This window comes from Myotis daubentonii, chromosome X (assembly GCF_963259705.1).
Source record: "Myotis daubentonii chromosome X, mMyoDau2.1, whole genome shotgun sequence".
In the NCBI taxonomy this organism is placed as follows: domain Eukaryota; kingdom Metazoa; phylum Chordata; class Mammalia; order Chiroptera; family Vespertilionidae; genus Myotis; species Myotis daubentonii.
This window is the reverse complement of record NC_081861.1, coordinates 41,821,963-41,848,177: the sequence shown is the minus strand read 5'-3', so window position 1 is coordinate 41,848,177 and position 26,215 is coordinate 41,821,963. Positions and strand designations below refer to the sequence as shown.

The following is a 26,215-nucleotide window of genomic DNA, read 5'->3' as shown; positions in this document are numbered from 1 at the left end:
GGAGCTGCCCCCTGGTGGTCAGTGTACTCCCACATCCAGAGCGCCACTCAGCTGACAGACCCATCCTGGCAGCCCACCAGCCTGGAGGCAGCCACTCACTTCCTCAGTAGTCCTGCAGGTCCAATCTCTGGAGAACAGGCCAGGCACCCATGGACCAGCACCGTCAGCATGATCGCAACAGCACTGCCAGCCTCCTGGAAGTCAGCCTCGGGCACCACAGCTGCTTCCCCTCCCTAGAATCTCCACAAGGAAGAAAGGATATAAAAGCTGCCACCAGGTGGCTCCCGACAACTGGCGTGAACATCAGTGGGACAGATCCGGATCCCAGGCCAGCAAGGGCATCCCACTGGCCACCTGGAAGGCCAACTGTGTCCCGGCCCAACCCCTCAGGAACTCACCTGTGCATGAATTTGTGCACTGGGCCTCTAGTATTATTATATTTTATAGGTGAGAAAAGAGACTCAGAGAGGTTAAGAAACTTTCCAAAGTTCACGAGACTAGTAAGTAACAGAATTTGATTTGAACCTGTATTTGACAGACTTCAAAGCCTTTGCTCTTAACCACAGCGGTATAACCAAATCATGTCCAATAATTACTACCTCAGACATATTTTAAAATGCACCAAAATACTAGAGTAAAAATGTACCAAAGGGTTAATAGATATTACCTTAGGTGACTATTTTCCCTGCAAATATATAGTTTTCTATTTTTAATTGTTCTATAATAAGTATGCATTGCTTGTAAACTCAAAACAAACAAACTAATGGAGAGAAGAAATAAAGAAACTTTTACTTTGGGGCTCATGAAAAAGACTTAGACTCAAGATAGAAATGTGAAGGTTTTCAGCATATAGTTTGGGATAGAAGTAATGGCTGTAGATAAGATTACCCAGAAAGAACACAGGGAATATGTACAGAATTATGAACAGCAACATTTAAGATGGAGGTAGAAGAAGGGGAATCAGGGTAGTAACTCCTCTCCCTAGGAACAGAAACACTTTCTGTGGCCTGGAAAATTCCTCTAAAGAGAGCAAACACAACATTACTAACAAGTCCATGTCCTTTGTATGAAAACATGTAACTCTTCAGTGAGAGGAACAAATATGCTGATAAACTGCACATGTACCTTACTGCAATATATTAGGACAATAAAAATGGGTAAATGAAATGAGCCTAAATAAAAGTCCGTTGTATAAAGTATACAGAAATTTGTGTGTTGCCCTCATATTATAATCCTTATAGGGATCTTACTAGCCTAAGGTTTGACCTTATTATAATCATTGCCTCACTTCCTTCAACAAAGGTAAAACTAGAACCTTATAAATTATTAATTCTTAATAAGTGAATAACAAACATATCTTCATTGAAGTTTTACAAAGCCATCACCCCAACAGATTCAATAAATTTTAACTCAACATTTTAAAAAAGTTTATGAAGCCAAATTATGAAAACTGTAATAAAAGGACTTATCCTCAATGACTGGTCATCATCAAATTTAATCCAATATGTGTTTATTTATCATCTACTATGTGCTTAGGTTTAAAGAATAATTCTAGACTTTTTAAACTAAAAGGAAGGTTGGGCTCTTCCAATCCTTAAATTTTACAGATAATGACAGTGTTAAACAAATAGTAAATGTTCAATATTTTAAAATATCAAATGACCTCATTCAAAGTCCTGCATTCCCTTGACATCATACACTATTAAGGAGAGATTACATATTAGATTGGTAAGGAAAAAAAGTCTGAGCTTATTCCTAGAATCTGTAATAAATTTCATTAATCTATTTTACAATTTTAATAACTGTCACTTAATATTCACTTACTTAAATATAAATAAGAGTTTACTTTGGGAAACCAAACTACCTAAACAATTTGACTGAGTAAAATTATTAGTAACAAATAATTGCTGATAAATGTAATAACTTCTACACATTACTATTATATTTTTAATATTTTCATTGACTTTTTAGAGAAAGAGAAGGGAAAGAGAGAAACATCGATCAGCTGCCTTCTGCATGACCCCTACCAGGGATCCAGCCTGCAACTCAGGCATGTGCCCTGACCTGGAATGGAACCAGCAACATCTCAGTGCATTAGATGATGCCCAACCAACAGAGCTACACCAGCTATGGCTACAAATTTTTAATGAATGTCTATTATGCACAAAATCCTGTACAGTATACAATATAAAATAAATATAAATTAGATATAGTTCTCTAGAAAAGCTCCATGCATATATGCATAAGCCAATAGTGTGGTGAAGGCCCGGGAAAGGGATGGGAGTAGGGTTGAGGGAGTGAATAGGGGGCAAAGGGAGACGTTGTTAATACTTTCAACAATAAAGTTAATTAAAGAAAAAGCTCTCTTAATGGTGTTGTAAGCAAAGACACATTCAAGTTACTTCAATGCAGAACTGAATGCGATAAAAATCATTGCAGGGGTAAAATAGCTAAGAGACCAAAGAGACCTTCCTAGTAATCTGGATGGATTGATCGTGGAAGGTTTTAGGCAGGACATGGAATTTGATCTGGGTCTTTAAAGAACAGGTGGGATTTCAATAGTCAAAGGAAAAGGCAATCTGGGTGACATTATTAGATTAGCAAATTTAAAAGATCACTTTGACTAGAGTATGAAGAATCTAGTTGAATGCCAAATATTGTCAAATTTATCCTTAAATATTTCATGACTCCATCCCCTCCACTCTGATTCACTTCCACTGCTATTACCATTGTTCAGACTCTCCTCATTTCTTATTTTGACTACTACAGTAGCCACCTAACAAACAGGGGTCCATATCACCATTCATTGCTACATCCCTAATACCTTGCACAGTAAGTGACATATAACATTTGTTAAAGGGCTGAAGATCTGATTACATTGTGTTTGGCATTCTTTTTCTTGTATTTCAAATACAAGACAATATTTTATGCTATGTTTTATTTGTCAAAGAATACTTTTAGAAAACTTGAAACTTGAACACTGTCGGAGCTTTATAGATTCTTATAGAAATCCTTAATAGAGCTAGGAACATCAGAAAACACCACCACAACACCAAATGGGTGACTTTTACCACAATGTGCCTCTCCCAGACATTACTATAATGTATGCAGAAGGATGCTGCTCAGATCAAGATGCTTTTTGCAGCAAAGCAAGCCACATATGGCTAACCTCTCTCTGTACCTCATAAGTCACTGGAATAGAACTTCAAATAGAGTAAATATGATGAATGGTAGATTGCAAGGCGAAAAACATCTAAGACTAGTAAGAAGTTAATGCTATTCTGCAACCCTCAATTCTCTATCTTTCTACCTGCTTTAGTAATTTTTCATAGCAACTTCCTCCTGTACATATATTTTGGGTTTTTTTCTCTGACGACACCAGTACCTCCACAAAAATTCAAGCTCAATGAGAATAAAGTTTCATCACTTTTCACATTTTAGGACATGAAAGTGTTTAGCTCTTATCATTGCACAATAGATGTTTGTTAAATAATAAACAGAACAAATCATTAGATTTTTTTGAGCAGCAATTAGTACATGCCAGACATTGTATAAAGCAATGGGGATACATTTAATACATTCCTTATCTTATTGGATAATCACTTTGTCAGAATTTTAAATATCCTATTAAATTCATGTTAAACCTACACAACAATTCAGGAAGAGTTTACCACACCCTAAAATTTAGTTTTTTAATTCAATACTATGGTATGTCTCCCTATTTTTAAAATATCTTCTTTCTTATTTCTCAATTTTTTAAATTTTCATCACGTAAATCCCAGACATGGTTCTGCTGGAATTATTACTACATATTTATGTTTTATTGCTTTTGTAAATGGATTATTTCCCATTATATCTTCTAAATGATCACATCTAATATAAATAAAAGTTACTGGTTTTTAATTTTTATCTTATATCTAACTACTTTTCAGAACTCAATAAAAGTCTATCAACTAAGAAGCTGTTTTCAAGTCTTAGCTTCTGTAGGTACATGATTCTAAAATTTGATCATTTTTTGTCTTCTCTTTTCCATTAACTATGCCTCTTCATTGACATTGGCCAGAATTTATAGATATATCTTATATAATAAAAGCTTAATACCCAAATTGTCCCCTCAGGAGTTTGACTGCTTGCTATGACATGCGCTGACCACCAGGGGGAGGTGCGGAACATGACGGGCGTCGGTGATGCAGCGCTGGCAGTGGGCAGCAGTGGAGGTGCTGCCAGCCTTGATGGGTCCTGATGAGAGTGGTACCATGGTGGGATGGTGGAGCAGCTGAGTGGGCGGCGCCAGGCCAAGGCGGGTGCGAGCAGGGGCCAATGGCCCCACCGATCACCCTGCAGACTGCGACCAGCGGTGGCAGCAGAGAGTAGAGCCGCCTCCTGGTTCCCAGGTGCTAAGGGAACTGGGCGCCCTCCCCCCCCACCCCCACCAATCGCCCCATAGGCGGGACATTGGAGCAGATGAGGGGGTGGCACCAGGCCAAGGCAGGGTGCCAGGTGGGCTTCAGGGCTACGAGGCTGAGGGTGCGAGCTGTAGTCCAATCTCTGCAGGCCACCCCAAGGGACCCTACCAGTGCATGAATTCGTGCACAAGGCCTCTAGTATTAAATAATGGTGGGTATAGGCATCTTTGTTTTGTTGCTTCTGGGTTGTTGGTATATATATATTTCTTGTTAAGAGAAAAAGCTTCTATCACTAACTTTTTCATTCCTAAAATGGGCATTGAGTATTTTCAAGTACCTCCGGCATTTACTTTTTTTTTTTTTTCTGAAAACTATTGACAGAGGATGCATCATGAATAACTTCATAGGATGAAAATATTCACACTCTAGAATAAACTTTCTTGGTCACAAATGGTTAATTATTTTCAGATATTCTTAAGTGTGCTTGATTTGTATTTTATTTATAATTCAAAAATGGTTCATAATGTGTGTATGCAAACAAGCACCATTTTTCTCAGGCTTTGATATTTTAATTAGGTCGCATCATAAATGTATTGGGGGTTGTCTATCAGTTTCTATGCTCTAAATCAGTTTATTTAGTATCAGGATTATGTTTCTTTCAAAGGAGTCTTATTTATAATAAGAAAGATTATAAAAGTAGGAAACCAAAAGTTACTGTTATAAACTATAATCATAAGACTAGATCCCTATGGTTTGCCAAGTATCACTCAGGTTACAATTCAGTTACCATGCCACTTACAAAGGCATTAAGTTAGAATTAAAAGGACAAAGAGACTTCTCTTTTATAATGTATTCTTACTAATTATCTAAATTCTATTTGAAATCTAGGCCATAAGTTCATTTCTTTTGTTTCTGGTCAAGAATGCACTTATAATGTGAAGGTTAAAACCATAAAACTTCCTGAAAAAAGCCTGAAATTTGAAAGGGAAAATATTTCTTGGACAAGATGCAAAAAGCACTGAGCATAAAAGAAAAATACTGTATGATAAATTAACCTTCATTAAAAAAAACTTATGCTCATCAAAAGATACAAATAAGACTATGGGATGGAAAGCTACAGATTAGAAGAAAATATTCATAATACACACATCTAAATATCCAGAATAAATTTTAAAACTCAAAAGAATATACCCCATATTTTTATTTAACTTATTGAAGTGTCATTGGTTCATAAAATTATATAGGTTTCAGGAGTACATTTCTATAATACATAATCTGCATATTGTTTTGTGTGTTCACCACTGCAAGTCAAATCTCCTTCCATCACCATTTATCCCAATAGAATGGCTAAAATTAAAGAGACTAACAATATCAAGAGTTAGTGAGGATTTTCACTTATAACTGGTCAGAGTAGACAATGGCACCACCACTTCAGAAAAGCATTTGGCAGTTTCTATTAATAATAACTTAAATATATATATATATATATCCTATGACCCAGCAATCCCACTGCTAGGTACATATAAAAACTAAATGAGTGTATATAGGTACAAAAATATTTATAAAAAATGTCAATAACAGCTTTATTCATAAGATCCAAATAATGGAACTTAAAAGAGTATCAACAAGAAAATGGATAAAGAAATTGTGGTAGATTTAAACAATAGAATCTACACAACAATAAAAAGATGGAACTACTGATACCATAGCAATGATAGACTCAAAAACATTAGTATTATTTTGAAAGAAAGAAGCCATACACAAAAGAATACACAGTGTATGACCCCATTTACATGAAGTTCAAGAACAAGCAAACTAATCCAAGATATATAAGTCAGAATAGTGATTCCCTTAGTAAGGATGGAGGGGATATGGACTAGAAATGGATACAAAGGAATTCTCTGGTGGGATCGAGTTGTTTTACATTTTGAACTGGATTGTGTTTATTTTAGCATATATAATTATACCTCAATAAAAATAATGAAAATAAACAAATCCAAGTATGCTATAACCACTTCAGTTACCAACTTGAACCTGTCCTACTATTTCCTCTTCTGACCCTCCTATTCAACAGTGCTTGAACTCTGCATACTCAATTCTCCATTATGAATTCAATGTCTCCCAACTATTACTGTCTTCTATCTTTTCACCCAATATGCCCATACATTATCCTGCTATGATTTTCTTGCTTTTTGGGTCTCTTAGCAAGTCTACATTACAATCCCTTGCCCAGATGAGATAACACATTCCAATAAATAGTCACCCTTCATATGATATTTGCTTAATGAGATTATTATGTGAAATTCCTAGTATAGTATCTGACAAATAATAATGACTTTATATATGTCCACTTCCTACTTCAACCTTGCCACTTTTTTATATTCTTTTAAGACACACCTATATTTTAAAGTATCTTAAATGTCAAAAACACAATTATTATATTTTCAAAATAGTTAAAATCCCACAATTATATTTCAATACTACCACTGATGTACCATGTCAACTGTAATTGAAAAATACAATTTAAAAAATATCCAATTAAAACTCTTACCATTATTTGTGCCAACCTTCTTTTCTCTATTTCTCTTTCTCCCCTCCCTCCACATACACATAATAGTCATTTATTTAATCTCAAAACAATCCTAAGATGTAGGTATTATTATTATCCCCATTTCATAGATAAGAAACTTAAGGCACAGAGCAATAGAGAAATTTTCCCAAGGTTACACCATTACTAAGTGTTAAAACCATGATATAGACAATTCCATCATATTTATTTTAAATGTTTCACCCAAACTATACAACTAAAGTATTGAGAATAAGGGATATTATTCCATACCTACAAAGCAAAGGCTATGTATATTTCTTTGAACCATGAATTAAAAGTCTAAATTGTCAGAGGGAGCTCTGAAATTCTCATGACTCCCTGTAAGAGTTTTAATTGGATATTTTTAAATTGTACTTTTCAATTACAGTTGACATCCTATATAATAAAAATCTAATATGCTAAGTGTCCTGTCATCCAGTCATCTGTTCAATCAAAGTGTAATATGCTAATGATATGGTAAGGCCACTCAACTGCTCGCTATGACATGCACTGACCATCAGGGGGCAGACACTCCAACCAGTAAGTTAGCTTGCTGCTGGGGTCTGGTCAATTGGGACTGAGCAAGATGGGCCAGACACACCCTGGAGCCTTGCCACAGTACCTCCCCAACAGGCCAACCTCCTATGTCCCTCCCCAGCCCTAATCATGCACTGGTGGGGTCCCTCCGTCTGGCCAGCGCCCTCTCACAATCTGGGCTGAGGGACCCCCCCCCAAGTGCACGAATTTCATGCACTAGGCCTCTAGTTTAGTATAATTTTATATTATTTTCGGGTGTTGAGCATAGTGGTAAGACTAATTGGATATTTAAATAACAGAAACATACACACAATCATAGAGCAATACTATTTTAAAAATACTTGTTGAGACATCGATTCTTATGCAATGGATACTGGTATGCATTCATTGAAATGCTTTAAAATTTCAATCAATAGCTCCACTGACTGAATTCTACGTGTTCACAATTTATACTAATTATGATTTCTAAGTATATTTTTTTATTTTTTCATTAGTTCAGAACATATGATCACTAACATGCTCATCATTCCCTTTCTTTGTCAATTATTTTTATTCATTCATATAGCAAATACTTTTATTTCATTCCAGATATTCAACAAATACTTACTGAATAGCAATTATGTTAGGTATATCAATGGGCAGGAGAGACATTATGTTATTTATAAGGTAAATTGTTTCCATAAATATACCTGTTACGGAGAACTGCAGCAACTGATTCCCCTAGATGCAGTTGATCCATCACCTCCACAAGTTGGATAAGAATCTGTTCAGGAGGAAAATAAGTCAATATTTACTATGAAAACCAATACTAGAAGTTTCTAATTGTGCTACCTTTGTAGTATTTCATATATTTTGTGACAGAAATGCAAAATATATATCCATGTACCTAATGTCCATATGATAACTTAGAAAATAAAGGAATATAAGAAACTCAATCTGCAACAGTCAAAATATCTACAAAATACCATACTGAATCATTAAAAAAGTATTGACTAAATTTCAGGTGAAATCATTAGCTAGCAATTATCCATGAAATAAAAACAAGTATACAGAAGTTGGATTAAATGAAAGTCAGAAGAACTGAGGAGTCTGTGTGAAGTTGGGTTAGACAAGAGAAGTTAGAGCAAAGGGTTGAGGCAAACATTTTCCAAGTAGATACTGACAGGACTAATTTCCATTTTACCAGGAAAACTAAAGGCCTGAGCAGCCCATAAACAGGGCCCACAATTTTAGAAGTGATTGGTCAAAATTAAGGCTAGAAAGGTATAATATTTTTAAATCTAAAGATATAAAATAGGTAGTGGGGATAAAAGCATTGTTTTCCTGATCTGCACTGAATTTTTGTTTTGGTCATGCCTGTTGATTTTTTTATGGGAAAGGTGGAGGTAGTTTGTAGTAAACTGAACTTTATCTAATTAATATACTGGTTTTTAGTAATGTGAATGCTTTGTGTTGGAGATGTAGAGTATATTTAATGTATTTTATTAATTTCAAATACATTGGGAAGCAAAAACGGATATTTAATTAAGGACATACAGATGACCAGTAGACATGAAAGAATGCTCAAGGTCACTAATTATCAGTGTTGGTGAGAATGTGGAAAAAAGGGAACCCTCGTGCACTGTAGGTGGGAATGCAGACTGGTGCAGTTACGTGGAAGATAGTATGGAGTTTCCTCAAGAAATTAAAAATGGAACTGACATTTGATCCAGTGATTTCACTTCCAGGAATATATCCTAAGAATCCTGAAACACCTATCAGAAAGAATATATGCACCTCTATGTTCATAGTAGCATTATTTACAATAGCTAAGATATGGAAACAGCCTAGATGGTCCACCAGCAGTTGAGAGCATTAAAAAACTATGGTACATATACACAATGGAATATTTTGTGGCTTTAAAAAAGAAGGAACAGCATGGATAGACCTGGAGACTATTATGCTAAGCGAAAGAAGTCAGCAGAGAAAGACACGTACCATATGATCTCACTAACATGTGGAATCTAAAGAACAAAATAAACTGACAAAGTGGAATAGACTGGCAGGAGCCAGAAGGGTGGGGGTGGGAGTGACTGGATAAAGAAGTTGAAGGGATTAGCTAGAGAACATATATACATATCCCATGGACATGGACAATAGTTTGATGAAGGCCAAGTGCGGAGGAGGCAGGGGTAAGTAGAGGTGGGCAAAGGGGAGGATATGGGGGACACCTGCAATAATGTCAACATTAAATATTTTTAATTAAAATCACTATATTGCATTGGGAAGATGCAATTTAATTTGTTTATATAATTATGTTTGTTGTAAAACTATGTGAAGAACTAAAACAATTAAGCTTGAGAAATAAATGTTTTCATTGTTCCTTGCCCTCTTTCTGCCCTTTAATTTAGAGACAATAGCAAAAGAAGGAGAAGGAAATAAAGCACTCTATTTCTTGGGTCTTCATAACTCTAAAAATGAAACAAATCAAATAACAATGTAACATTTATATTTATTTCATAGTCCTATTCTATGTTTATAATCCTATCACAATTTTAAAAATTGAGCAGCCTAAATAAAATTTTTAAAAAATTTAAGCATCTCAAAATCAATTGACTTTGACATACAGTTTCTAAAAATGCTTGTGTCAAGAGAATTGTAGTTATTGAGGAATTTTAATTTTGTTTAGGTTACGGTTTCTTAGAAGATGATCCAAGAAAAAAAAATCAAACTATATCAAGATTACTATTAGGAATCTGGGAATGTGAAAACAAATAATTCATGCTACTTTTAACTGCATCTTGGGTAGAAATATAGGTCCTAAAATTAGGTATGCACATTTTCACTTAATCCCATATTTTCAACCAATCTACCTGCTGCACCCGGATCTCTGAGTCTGGGGTGCTCCCATTCAAATTCTCCATATAAGAAACCTCTGATCTTCCGAGGAACAGAGAGTGGGCAAAAAGACTTGGACTCTAGCTACTTATTATAAAGACTTTCAAGAAACAGCCCATGTTTTCAATCTCATCACTCATTCCTGCCTTCCCAGATCAGGTGCCTCCAAGTTTTGAAACATTAGTAGTTATAGAGGAAGAATTAGTTGGTTTCTCTCAAATGTTCATGTAGGGGGAGATATTGAAGTCGTAACTTCCTTTGCTCTAAGTAAAAAATTAGTTTCAACCATACATCTGTCAATGTTTCCACTTCTGTTCTCTTTTTCCTCTTGAATTTTTCAATTTCATTACTTTAATTTTAATGGAGTTAGGAAAGGAGAAGAAATAAACACATGTGATCACTTTATGCAGGATTTAACTAAAGCCTACTGTTTTATAAGCTTTAATTAACACTGCCTGCAACAAAGGACAATAGGAGAGAGAGAGAGAGAGAGAGAGAGAGAGAGAGAGAGAGAGAGAGAGAGAGAGAAGTATGGAGACCAGCTAATAAACTACTTGATAGAAAAGGCATGAAAAAAGGGCACAGACTTACAACTGAAGATCACTGACAGATATCACAGGGAAAAGGGAACATCAAAGACAAAATCTATGTAGGTAACTGAGATGATGATATCAAGTGAGGTAGGATTCAGAGAAGAAAGAAAAATATTGAAAGCAAGGAGAACAATGGTTTGACATAGGCATATTGAAATACCCTAGAACACACAATATAGTAATTAATAGAAACCTGAATATATAGACATTTAGATTGGAACTACAATGAAAATATAGGAATATTTAGCCATTAAGTAATAGTTGAAGTGATGAGATTGGGAAATATTACTCAGGATTTTATTTGCCATGGGAAAGGTGGAATTCCAAAGAACAACGTTGTACAAGAAACAGGAAGACAAGCTGGCAAAAAAAAAAAAAAGGGTAGGTGGGAAACTAAGAGAATTGTGAGATAAAAGTTGAGAAGTGTGGTACAGAAGAGTAGTTGGAAGAAATTCAACTGTTTCAAACTCTGCCAAGATCAAGGAAAATATTGCTAATTGATTTAATAGTTTATAAAGTAAATGATGATATTTTTAAAAGAGTCAATATGGATTAGGAGAACCACACTTCAGTGGTTTGAAAAATAAAACAAAACTAAATTCTTTCAGGAACTTATGGGGAACTCAAATACATCAGGAAGTGACTCTCCATGGCAAAAGTGGCCTTCAAACAAGGGAAAAATGAATGATTAAAAATAATTGGGGAATAATTGGATAGCCTTTAGAAAAACAAATTAATTACACACTACTGCAGTTTACATGAGGGTAACCTAAATAAATTCCAGAACGATCAAAAGTTTAAAGGTAAAAAATAAAACTGAAATAGTACCAAAGTAAACTCAAGTGAAAAAGATTTTTCAGGGGAATGGAAATGAAAAAAAAAGCTGGGGTAGCAATGCTTACATCGGACAAATTAGATCTCAAAGTGAAGGACATAACAAGAGATAAGGAAGGCCCCTTCATAATACTAAAGGGAGCAATTAAACAAGAAAATATAACTCTGGTAAACATATACACACCCAATACAGGAACACCCAAATACATAAAAAAAACTTTTGGAGGATATCAAGGGAGAGATTGATAGCAATACAGTCATAGTAGGAGAATTTAATACCCCACTATCACCATTGGACAAATCCTCTAAACAAAAAATCAGCAAAGAAACATCAATCCAAAATGATGCACTAGATCAGATGGAATTAATTGACATCTTCAGAACATTTCACCCCAAAGCCACATAATATACATTCTTCTCAAGTGCACATGGGTCATTTTCAAAGATAGACCATATATTGGGTCACAGGCAAAGTCTCTTGAAATTCAAGAAGACAGAAATCATATAAAGCACCATCTCAGACCACAATGGCATAAAACTAGAAATCAACTACAATAAAACCGATAAAAAAAACACCTGGAGGCTAAATAGCATGCTATTAAACAATGACTCAGTTACCAGAGAGATCAAAGAAGAAATAAAAAAGCATGATGGCAACAAACAACAATGAAAACACAACAATCCCAAATCTATGGGACACAGTGAAAGCAGTCTTGAGAGGGAAGTTCATAGCTCTACAGGCCTGCCTCAAAAAGCAAGAAACAATGGTAATAAATTATCTAATACTACAACTCAAAGAGTTAGAAAGAGAGCAACAAGAAAAGCCCAGCATAAGCAAAAGGAAGAAAATAATAAAGATCAGAGCAGAGATAAATGACATAGAGACCAAAAAAAAAAAATACAAAAGATCAACAAAAACCAAGAGCTGGTTCTTTGAAAGGATATACAAGATTGATGAACCTCTAGCACGGCTCATCAAGAAGCAAAGAGAGAGGACCTAAATAAACAAAATCAGAAATGAAAGAGGTGAAATAATAACTGATCCCACAGAAATACTAATGATTATGAAAAAATACTATGAACATCTCTATTCCAACAAAATGGACAACCTAGATGAAATGGACATAATCTTAGAAAAAGACAAGCTCCCAAAACTAAACCAAGAAGAGTCAAAAAACCTGAATATGTCAATAACTACTGAAGAAATTGAAACAGCGATCAAAAACCTTCCAGCAAACAAAAGCCCTGGTCCGGACAGCTTTACAAGGGAGTTCTAACAAGCATTCAAAGAAGAACTAAAACCTAGCCTACTCAGACTATTCCAAAAAATTCAAGAGGAAGGCACACTTCCAAGCTCTTGCTATGAAGCCAGCATTACCTTAATCCCAAAACCAGATAAAGACACCACAAAGAAAGAGAACTAAAGACCAATATCCTTGATGAACATAGATGCTAAAATCCTCAACAAAATCCTAGCAAATTGGATTCAGCAATACATTAGAAAGATCATACACCATGACCAAGTGGGATTTATTCCAGGAATGCAAGGATGGTTCAATATCGGAAAATCAATAAATGTGATACATCACATAAACAAACTGAGAGACAAAAATCACATAATCATATCAATTGATGCAGAAAAAGCATTTGACAAAATCCAACACCCTTTCTTGATGAAAACTCTCAGCAAAGTGGGATTAGAGGGATCATACCTCAACATAATAAAAGCCCTATATGACAAACCTACAGCCAACATCATACTCAATGGGCAAAAACTAAATCCATTTCCCCTAAGAACAGGAACAAGACAAGGATGCCCACTTTCACCACTCCTGTTCGACATTGTACTAGAAGTGCTAGCCATAGCGATCAGGCAAGAAGAAGAAATAAAAGGCATCCAAATTGTAAAAGAAGAAGTAAAACTGTCCTTATTTGCAGACGACATGATATTATACATAAAAAACCCCAAAGACGCCATTAAAAAACTATTAGACCTAATAAATGAATTTGGGAATGTAGCAGGATACAAAATTAACAACCAGAAATCTATGGCCTTTTTATACACCAATAATGAACTCACAGAAAGAGAAATGAAAAGAAAACAATCCCATTTACCATTGCACCCAAAAAAAAAAAAATTAAGATACCTAGGAATAAACTTAACCAAGGATGTAAAAGATCTGTACTCTGAAAACTAAAGGACATTGAAAAAAGAGATAGAGGAAGATATAAACAAATGGAAGAACATCCCATGTTCATGGATTGGTAGAATCAACATCATTTCAATGTCCACATTACCTAAAGCAATCTATAGATTCAATGCAATACCTATTAAAATATGAACGGTATATTTCAAAGATCTAGAACAAAATCTCCAAAATTTATCTGGAATTAAAAAGGTTCCCGAATAGCCACAGCTATCCTGAGAAGGAAGAACAAAGGTGGAGGGTTCACAATACCAGACATCAAACTATATTACTAAGCCACGGTTCTCAAAACTGCCTGGTACTGGCACAAGAACAGACATATAGACCAATGGAACAGAATAGAGGACCCAGAAATTGACCCAAGCCATTATACTCAATTCATATTCGACAAAGGAGGCAAAAGCATACAATGGAATCAAAACTGTCTCTTTAATAAATGGTGCTGGGAAATTTGGTCAGATACATGCAAAAAAATGAAACTAGATCACCAACTTACACTATACACAAAAATAAAATCAAAATAGCTCAAAGGAATTGAATGTAAGATGGGAAACCATAAAAATCCCACAAGACTCCAAAGGCAGCAAAATTGCAGACATATGTGTTAGCAATATCTTTACAGACACAGATCCTAGGGCAAGAGAGACTAAGGAGAAAATAAACAAATGGAACTACATCAAAATAAAAAGCTTCTGCACAGCAAAAGAAACCATCAACAAAACAACAAGACAGCCTGCTGCATGGGAGAACTTATTTGCCAATGTTATCTCTGATAAGGGTATATCTCCAACATTTACAGGGAAAATAAACAATCCAATCAAAAAATGGGCAAAGGACCTAAATAGAATCTTTTCAAAAGAGGACACTCAGAAAGCCAAGAGACACATGAAAACATGATCAAAGTCACTAACCATCTGAGAGATGCAAGTCAAAATGACAATGGGTACCACCTCCCACCTGTCATAATGGCTATCATCAACAAATCAACAAATGACAAGTGCTGGAGAGGATGCGGAGAAAATGGAACCCTCATGCACTGCTGGTAGGAATGCAGACTGGTGCAGCCACTGTGGAAAACATTATGGTGTTTCCTCAAAAAAGTAAAAATGGAACTGCCATTTGACCCAGTAATACCACTTCTAGGAATATATCCCAAGAAACCAGAAACGCCAATCAGAAAGGGTAAATGCACCCTTATGTTCATAGCAGCACAATTTACAATAGCCAAGATTTGGAAACATCCTAAATGCCCATCAACAGATGAGTGGATTAGGAAACTATGGTACATCTACACAATGGAATACTACACTGCTATAAAAAAGAAGGAATTCTTACCATTTGCAGCAGCATGGATGGAACTGGAGAGCATTATGCCAAGTGAAATAAGCCAGGAAGTGAAAGAAAAACACCACATGATCTCACTCATTTATGGATAATAAAGAACATTATAACCTGATGAACAGAAAGATAGATTCAGAGGCAGAGAAGCATCGAACAGAGTGTCAAATTACAGTGGGAAGGCTGGGGCGTGTTGCGGGGGGTAGGTAAGAGATCAGCTGAAGGACTTGTATGCATGCATATAAGCATAACCAATGGACACAAGACACTGAAGGGGGAGGGGGAGTAAGGGCATGTGCCAGGGAGTAGGGGAGACCAGGGGAGGGTCAATGGGGAAAAAAGGAGACATATGTACTACTATCTGAATATTTTAAACAATAAAATATAATTAAAAAATAAAAATAGAATCAACAGAGAACTTGAATAGACACTTCTCTAGAGAGGACATATGAAGAAATGCTCAACATCCCCAATCATCAGAGCAATGCAAATTCAAACCACAATAAGATATCATCTGAATCCTGTCAGAATATCTATTATATATTCAATAAATCCACAAACAACAAATGTTGGGGAGTATGTGGAGAAAAGTGAACCCTTGTACACTATTGGTTGGAATGCAGATTGGTGCAGCCACTATGGAAAACAGTATAGAGTCTAGTCAGAAAATTAAAAAATGGAGCTGCCTTATGACCAAGTGATTCCACATCTGGGTACATATCTGAACAAACCCAAAACACTAATTTGAAAGAATATATGTTCATTGCAGCATTATTTACAATAGCCCAGATATGAAAACAATCCAGTGCCCATCAATAGATGAGTGGATAAAAAAGTGGTGACATATATGTATAATGGAGTAGCCTCTTTAATATTAGCATATCCAATTGACACAGGCTCTGGGGAAGTGGGGGCTTGCCTGGGGTGGGAATGGCGGGGGGGGGGGGTCAATTGGAGAAAAATAAGACAAATGTAAAACTTTAGACAATAAAAAATAACCCTAATGTGCAAATCGACCAAACGGGGGAACAACCAGTCACTATGATGCGCACTGAACACCAGAGGGCAGACATTCAATGCAGGAGCTGTCCCCTGGCAGTCAGTGCACTCCCACAGGGGGAGCACCACTCAGCCAGAAGCTGGGCTCACAGCTGGCAAGCGCAGCAGTGGTGGCAGAAGTCTCTCCCACCTCCACTGCCAGCAGGCGGTAAGGAGCAAGGGGTCCCAGACTGCGAGAGGGCTCAGGCCAGGCTGAGGGATCCCCCGCCTCAGTGCACAAATTTCATGCACTAGGCCTCTAGTTACTGATAAAAAGAATGAAAGCTTACCATTTGTGACTGCATGGATGGATCTAGAAGTTATAGGCCAGGTGAAATCAGTAAGAGAAAGACAAATATCATGATTTACTTATATGTGGAACCTAAAGAGCAATATTTAAAAATAAATAAATAAATAAATAAATAAAAAACAGAAGCAGACTCATCAATACAGAAAACAGACTGATTGTTGCCAGAGGGGAGGGAGGTTGGAGGACTGGATGAAAGCAGTAGAGGGGAAGGCCCTGGGGGCAGGGGGGGCTGAAGGGAGGGGAGGAAAGGGAAGGAAAGGGGGGACATCTGAAATAGTGTAAAAATGTTTTTTTTAATTCTAAAAAAAGGAAAAAGAAAAAAGTAAAAGGATTCAGTAGTACAGATTGGTAGTTACAAAATAGTCACAGGGATATAAATAACAGCATAGGAAATATAGTCAGTAATACTGTAATAACTATGTATGGTGTCAGGTGGGTACTGGAAATATCAGGAGGAACACCATAAAGTATATGATTGTCTAACCACTATATTCTATACCTAAAACTAATATAAAATAATTTTGAATGTGAATTGTAATTACAAAAAATTTAAGATGTTTGCCCTTAATTGTGTGTGTGTGTGTGTGTGTGTATGTGTGTGTGTTTGAAACTGAGACAAAATCCACAGCCAGGTTAAAGACAATTAGTCACATATTTTATTTTTTTCCACATTTTTACCTTCAAAAGACAGTAAGACGTCTCATGTCCTAGTTAGCATAGAAAACCTTACATGTCCCATAAAATATTATAAACAAGAGAAAGACAACAAAAGAAAAAAAAGGAAAAAAAAGCTTACCAAAAATTTCAAATGAAATCTATATAGAAATTCATGGAAGATAAAAATTATTGTGCATTTTACTGAGGAAGGAAATTAATTGGGCTCATCTATGAAAACTTCCAGTCGGGTGAGTTTAAGCAAGGTAAAGGTTATTGGGGTTTTTTCCCCATTGCCGTGGTCACAGGCCATAATTCAATTTGTCCTCAATGTTACAAAGAGTAAAAATCTTAAGTGGTTTTACATTACACTAATTATCTTAATAGAAAGCTGTTTATCCAAGCAAAATGAGGTTCATAAGCTATCTTAAAACAAAAATGCCTACATCTCCAACATAATGGAATTATCAAATTCCAAGTGACTCTTGAAAAGTCCAGATGCAAGCAGAGTTTTTATTTCATTATATTTTTCCAGTGTTGTAAAATCAAAGATTGAATCATTGTATTATCTTTTCATAAGAGGCCTTTAGCTGGAGGATTCTGGTTTTTAAATCAACCTATAGCTGAAATCTGAACTCCATGTTCTAAACACCAGGCACCAAATAAACAATAGCAAAAATAAAGTATATCTTTCCCAGTGATAAATTCAGTATGGTATTTCTTTAAAAATAAAAAGTATTGCCCTAACCGGTTTTTCTCAGTGGATAGAGTGTTGGTCTGCAGACTGAAGGGTCCCAGGTCCGATTCCAGTCAAGGGCATGTACCTTGGTTGCGGGCACATCCCCAGTGGGGAGTGTGCAGGAGGCAGCTGATCGATGTTTCTCTCTCATTGATGTTTCTAACTCTCAATCCCTCTCTATTCCTCTCTGTAAAAAATCAATAAAATATATTTTAAAAAAATAAAAAATAAAAAGTATTACTACCTTCCCAAAATAATTTAGGTGAGTATGAATAAAGATATTTAAAATCTTTGACTACATTGTTGACAAAATGTTTGTGAGCAAAGTTTGAAGAATTCACATTGATGAACTTTTTAATAGTCTATACATTTCTAATTAACCCTCTTTAATTAAGGTCTACTAATTAGTGTACCATAACCATAGAAAAATTGTATTTACTTATAATATACTTCCTTAAAGGTTTACCATGTTCTTCAACATTAAATTAAAACGAAGTAATTAACTTTTAAAAGATACAATACTGTTTAACATCCCACTCAGTCACAGTCATAAGACTCAATTAAATGAAAACAATAAAAACCTGCTCTGGTCACATCTAGTGTAGTTTATTTACTATAGTTTTACCTCTTTTTAGTAAATGATTTTCAAATATGGCAAAACTGTTGACAATTCACTCATCAGAATTCCACAGAAAGCAACATTCCAGACAAAAGCCTTTCCAACATAATTAGGAAATTAAATCATTCAACTTTCACTGTGTAAGAGATTCAAGAGAGAACAGCATTGCAGGCCTGGATAAGATAGTTTATTTGGGTCCATCACACATAAACTTAGCAAATTGAACAAAATGAAAGAAGACAGAAAGGGAAATGCAGGTAGCTCTATCCTTTATACAATCTTTCATAGCCACCTTATGGGTTATATTCAGGCCCATAGTTGTTAATAAATCAAAAAAAGTTAAACTAGAAATTATTTGTGATTTGACTTATGATTTGAACTAGAGCCAAGACTTTTTCTTTGTACACTGGCCTTCTAATTGGATCATAGTACCTTATTTCATAAATTAACCTCACCACCACAATGAATGCATGAACTTTTGATTTACAGATTTGTATTCTTTAAAACAGAAAGAGAACATAAAAACACTTGCACATCAATAGGAATTCAGAATGCTTATGCATTTTTACAATTTCCCCCAATTATTTTTACACTGTAGAGCCAGGACTGATATGAATTGAGTGAGATCTCAGACTCAAAATTTTAAGGGAATGTCAAAACTCAGTATTCAAGATAAATGTCAATGTAATGCCATTTTTAAAAAAGGATTCCACAAGTAACATTATACTTATTGATGACAGATTGGATGCTTGCTCCCTAAGGTCTGAAACAAGAAAAGGGTGCTGCTCTCCACACTTCTATTCTACAACATGCTGGCAGCAGTAGCCAGTACAAGTAGTCAAGAAAAAGAAATAAAAGGCATCCAAATTAGAAAGGAGGCAATAAAACTATCTCTATTCACAGGTGATATAAGTTGCATATAGAAAATCCTAAAGAATTGACTAAAAAAACTATTAAATTAATAAATGAGTTTACCAAAGTTATGGGGTATAAGATCAATATACAAAACCCAATTATATACACTTGCAATAAACAATATGAAAATGGAATTAAAAAAACAATTCCAGTCATGGCTGGGTGGCTCAGTTGGTTAGAGCATCGTCCCATTCACCAAAAGGTTAAGGTTCAATTGCAGGTCAGGGCACATATCTAGGTTTCAGGTTCAGTCCCCAGTTGGAGCACATACAGAAGGCAACCAATTGATCTCTCTCTCTCTCTCTCTCTCTCTCTCTCTCTCTCTCTCTCTCTGTCAAATCAAGAAAATCATATCCTCGGGTAAGGATTTTAAAAAATGAAAGAAAGAAAGAAATTGCATTAATAATAGAATAAAATACTTTGGAATACAGTTAACAAAATAAATGCAAATCTTATACTCTGAAAATGGCAAAACACTGCTAACAAAATCCAATAAGATCTAAATACAGGTTTTTTCGTTAATTCCATGTTCATTGATTTACTGAATATTGTTATGATAAAATGCTCCCCAAAGTGATAAGCACACTTAACATAATCCCAATCAGAATCTCAACTGACTTCTTTGTAGAAACTGTCTAGCTGATCCTAAAATTCACTTACTTCACACAATATACAAAAACTAACTAGAATGAATAAAAAACCTAAATGTTAGAGCTAAACTATAAAATATTTAGGAGATAATATGTAGGTAAATCATTATGTCCTTGGATGTGGCAAAGGAAACTTAAATATGACACCAAAAGTATAAACAACTGAAGAAAACATAGATAATTTGGACTTCATTAAAACTAAAAACTTTTGTACCAAAGGATATTACCAAGAAAAGTGAAAAATTAATGTACAGAATTGGAGAAAATATTTTCAAATCATATATTTGACAAGGGATTAATATTCAGAATTCCATTTCAACAACAAAAAAGTCAATTAAAAAAAATGAACAAAGAACTTGAACAGACATTTCTCTAAAGAAGATATAAAAATTACCAATAAGCACATGAATAGATGTTTAACATTACTGGTCATTAGGAAAATGTAAATGAAATCCACATTGAGATTTGGTATATCCATACAGTAGAATACCATTTAGCCATAAAAGGGAATGAAGTAGAGACATATGCTAAAACATGGATGACCAATGAAAACATCATACTAACTGAAAGAAGACAGTAAGCCCTGGCCTGTGTTTCTAGATGGTTAGAGCACCTGTGCACCAAGGGGGTCTCAGGTTCAATTCCCAGGTTGCAGGATCAATCACCAGGCCCTGGCCAGGGCACATGCAGGAGGCAACCAATTGCTGTGTCTCTCTCACATTGATGTTTCTCTCTCTTTCTCCCCTTCCCTCCCTCCCTTCCACTCTCTCTAAAAAACAATGGAAAAATACCCTGGGGTGAGGAATAACCAAAAAAAAGGAAATAAATAAATCAGTAAAAAAAAAAAAAGTAACATATTATATAACTCAATTGATATGAAATGTCCAGAAGAGGGAAATTTATGGACAAAGAAAGTAGAGTAGTGGTTGCTTAAAGCTGTAGGAGACAAGAGGTGAGGGGTGAACAATAGTAGGTTAATAATAAAATAATTAATTAATAAATAATAATACAAGAATAAACTCTATGTTTCATGTACTCACAACTGTAAAGCCACTTTTGCCCCATCCTGAACATCTAAAGGGTAGGAGATTAATTTTTCTCAGGACAAAAATACACCAAAATTGACTATGGTGATAGTTGCATATATCTATGAATGTACTAAAAATTATGGAATTGCACATTTTAAATAGATGAATTCTATGGAATGTGAATTAAATCTCAATAGACCTGTGTTTTAAAAATGTACATTCTTACAGAAAACCCATGATGAACAAAATATCAATATTTTAAATAAAGGCAGCATAAGCATTACTGATTTCTCCTACTGCCTCAGGCTCCAGTATGGCTCAGCAGGGCACTGCAGCTATCTCACCCATATGTAGAGACAGCTTTTTAAATTATAAGCATTTAAATGGACCCCTAATTTTCAGGAGTTATCACAAGACACTCAACTTTGTTTTCTTAGAACCAACTTTCTTTTCACACATTTGATTGGCAAAAGTAATATTAAAAGAATATAATCACAGTAACTAACACAAAATAGGTTTAGTATGAAACCACTGACTCATGACACTAGGGCAGTGCAAGCAAAACTGGAGGGACAACTAGAGAAGAGAACCCTAGTCAAAAGAAGTCAGTGTGTCATGGCATCAATTAATATGACTTAAAGGCTTTTTGGCTTGTTAATTGGGACTTCCAATATTCCTGGTTTAGAATAGGATTGCCAGGCAAAATATAGGACATCCAGTTAAATTCAAAGTTCAGATAAACTGTGAGTACATTTTTAGTATAAGGATGTCCCCAATATTGCATGGACTCTCTCTTATACTAAAAAAAAAATAGTTGTTGTTTATCTGGAATTCGTGTTTGACTAGGTATCCTGCATTTTCATTTGCTAAATCTGGCAACCCTAGTTTGAGGAACCAATTGCTAGTAGGGCAAACCACAGGGATTGAAAATGGCCAGTGAGGGTGGCTGAGGATTTGAGAGTCTGCCCTATAAACTTTAACTTCATAAATTTCTTACTAAGAGTGAAGAAAGGAAGATCATTTGAAAACAAAAGAATTCACATTGCTAAATATTTTTGGTACTTAGCATTTCTGACCATTACTCCATCTACCTTCAATAGATTAAAAACAAAATTTTTATGATAATTTACGTATTTACTTACAGAAACATATAAAATATCTTTCTAATATGTCCCATTAAATATTTCTCCCTTCTTTCCGACATTTCACATTACTAACAATAAAAGACAGGTTGAAGGTGTTGGATTGGGTTAGTATTTAAAAGAGGAAAAAAAATCACTTGAAAGTATCCAGAGCACCAAGGCTTACACTTAGAACGTTGTTCTTTAAAGTTTAGGACTCAAACTTAAAAGGCTCCTTTTGTCTATACTACATTGAAGATGTCAAGCAGCCCAGGTGAGAAACCTATAGCCCCCAAACGGAGGCCCAACCTCTGATCTCCAGCATGGACAAGAGTTCAGAGACACTTGCATTTAATCCTCTATCTGTTTTATCAATGACCAAAAAAAATTTTGATTTAAAAAGCTTTTTACCAAAGTGATTAGAAATTTAAAGAGAGAAAAAAAAAGTACAAAAGGGAAAAAATGTATTTTTTAAAATGTTCTTCTCACAATGGGTATGAGAAGGGGAAAATACAGCAAGGGGCTATGTAAATATGCTGTCTTTAATAAGTTCATGTCAGTCTCAGCCTTCTGCTATGTTAAGCCTAAGTAATCTTCATGGCATCTCACTGAAGCAGATAATTTCAACTATAGCCAATAACACATGAAGGAATTGAATAAAAACCTTGAACAAAACATCTGCTATCACAATAACCTACATCACCATGAAAAGGTCAATGACGTAGGCATTAACTCACTACTCAGTATTTTACATTCCCGTTACCAAACTGCACAGGTTGTCCTTAATTTCACTAAAGTTAAAATTCTCTTACAGATCTAACTGAAGATCTTATTATACACACTAGGATATTTGTAAAAGCAAACACAGTCTAAATAGCCATCAGTGAGGGAGTGGTTGAATAAACGACAGTGCATATACATGATGGAGTACTAAGCAGCTGTAAAACATAGGAATATCTCCATTTACTACTATAGAGTTATCTCCAGCATACTATATATTCTTTTTCTTCATACTATATATTCTTAAGCAAGTAGAAAGAATAATGAAATGAAGGAGCAGGAGGAGGAGGAAAGGAGGGAGGGAGGGAATAAAGAAGGAAAGATAAAACCTCATAGTGTGTACAGTGTGCTAGCTTTTTAAAAATATATTTTTATTTATTTCAGAGAGGAAGGGAGAGGAAGAGAGAGATAGAAACATCAATGATGAGAGAGAATCATTGATCAGCTGCCTCCTGCACGGCTCCCACCGGGGATCAAGCCCATTTCTGACCATTACTCCATCTACCTTCAATAGGCATGTTCCCTGACCAGGAATTGAACTGTGACCTCTTGGTTCATAGGTCAATGCTCAACCACAGAGCTATGCCCACTGGGCAAGTGTGCTATCTTTTATGTAAGAGGAGAGAAAGGATGGTTACCTATATTGGAAGAGAAAGGTTGTAGTTAGACTTCTCTGAATATGACTTCTTTTGCAGATTTGACTTTTAAAGTGTATAAATATTATATCTAATTCAAAACCAAAATTAATTCAAAAACCAATATTAAAACTCAAAAGTAAAATTAAATAAATGGCCCAAACTGTGTATTCTGTTGTTGCTATGACTACATAAAAAAAGAAATACATTTCAAGTGACTTTAAAACACAATTTAACTATAGATATCTAGTGGGTTATACCTTAAGGACACCAGCCTGGCCAAGAGTTAATAGACCTGCCCACAAGTGCAAATATGTATATACTAGTGGCCCAGTGCACGAAATTTCTGCATGGGGGCGGGGGGTGTCCCTCAGCCCGGCCTTCACTCTCTGTAATCTGGGACCCTTCGGGGGATGTCCGACTGCCGCCCACAGGGATCGGGCCTAAACTGGCAGTCGGATATCCCTCTCGCAATCTGGGACCGCTGGCTCCTAACCGCTCACCTGCCTGCCTGCCTGATCGCCCCTAACCGCTCTGCATGCCAGCCTGCTCACCCCCAACAGCCCCCACTCACCGGCCTGCTCATCCCCAACTGTCCCCCCACCAGCCTGCTCACCCCCAACCGCCCCTCCTGCCAGCCTGATCGCCCCCAATTGCCCCCCCCCGCCAGCTTTCTCACCACCAACTGTCCCCCCTGCCAGTCTGATCATCCCCAACGGCCCCCCACTGCTGGCCTGCTTGCCCCCAACTAGCCCCCCGGTGCCAGCCTGCTCACTCCCAACTGGCCGCCCCTGCCGGCCTAATCAACTGCAACTGCCCTCCCATCCTGGCCTGATAACCCCTAACCACCTCTGCCTCAGCCCTGCCACCATGGCTTTGTCAGGAAGGATGTCCGGAAGGTCTCCCAAAATGTCTCCTGGTCTAATTAACATATTACCCTTTTATTAGTATAGATGTGCACACATGCACACACAAACACACACAAATTATAAATTGTTTCCAATAATCATGTAGTGTTGGTCTTATTTTGAGGTTATTGTATATGAATAGTGGGATAAACAATAATAATTACATAAAAGTGTCACTGAATCTTAGGATTGTTGAAAGGGGATACAGATAAAATATCAATGAGTTTAAGTAAAAATCCTAAAGCTTTGATTTTCAATTGTCATTATCAATAAGAACTCATAATATAGTTTATTTTAAAGGAAAATTATAGCAGTGTACCTGAGATAGGTTTAAAAACAATGACCAACCTAGTAGCAGTAATATTCTTACCAACTATATTGTCATATCTAAACATCCTCCCACCCCAAAAAAAGAACAAGGACTCCATTTTTTAAATTGATTTCAGAGAGGAAGGAAGAGGGAGAGAGATATAGAAACATCAATGATGAGAAAGAATCACTGATCAGCCACCTCCTGCAGGCCCCACACCAGGGATCGAGGCTACAACCCGGGCATGTGCCCTGACTGGGAATTGAACCATGATTTACTGGTTCATAGGTCCACGCTCAACCACTGAATCACACTAGCCAGGTAAGGACTCCATTTTTTAAATGGCTGATTATGGGTTCTAGAGCAGAAAATGTACAAGAGGAGCCTGGAATATTTTATCATACTGAAAAGCAAGGAAGATATAATAGACTATTAGGACCATGAGAAAAAGACTCTGAAGCCAACGTAAGTAGCTTCCATTAGCCAAATATGGGATCATTTCAACATCAATAAGAGTAATAATGGAAAGAATTAAAGCATATGTTTAAATTCATAAGTTCATAATGACAATAAAATTTTCAATGATTATCTTTGGAAGAACTAGCCCATTTTTTGTCATTTAAATTCTATTTTGTCTGCTATAACTATTTGTACCTTGGCTTTTTTTTTTTCATTTCCATTTAAATGAGATATCTTCTTTCATCCCTTCACTTTCTTTCTTTCTTTTTTTTCACTTCCATAGGCTCTACTTTTATTTATTTATTTATTTATTTATTTATTTATTTATTTTCCCTTTTTTATTTATTGTCTAAAGTTTAACATATGTCTCCTCTTTCCCTGCTTCACCCCCTTTCCCTCCCACAGCCATTCCCACCCCTGGAAAGCCTCTACCTCCCCAGTGTCTGTGCCCATTGGTTATGCCAATATGCATGCATAAAAGTCCATTGGTTACTCTCCAACCCCGAACGCCTACCATTTGTCTCTGGATCTATTTTTGTTTATCAAATTATGTTGATCATTATATCCCACATATGAGTGAGATCATATGATATTTATCTTTCACTGACTGGCTTATTTGACTTAGCATAATGCTCTCCAGTTCCATTCAGGCTGTTGCAAATGGTAAGAA

At 35.9% G+C, this 26,215-nt stretch overlaps 1 protein-coding gene across 9 annotated transcripts in view; it reads right to left on the bottom strand.

Moving 5' to 3' along the window:
• The window catches only part of KLHL13 (kelch like family member 13), a 462,679-nt gene that overhangs the window by 112,534 nt on the left and 323,930 nt on the right, over positions 1 to 26,215 (bottom strand). For 8 of the 9 annotated variants that reach the window (XM_059679895.1, XM_059679896.1, XM_059679893.1 and 5 more), the window contains one exon: positions 8,220 to 8,293. The exons of the other annotated variant lie outside the window; for it this stretch is intronic. In XM_059679895.1, coding sequence (XP_059535878.1) covers positions 8,220 to 8,293 — 74 coding nt within the window. The remainder of the gene's footprint in view (positions 1 to 8,219; positions 8,294 to 26,215) is intronic. 9 annotated transcript variants of the gene reach the window in all.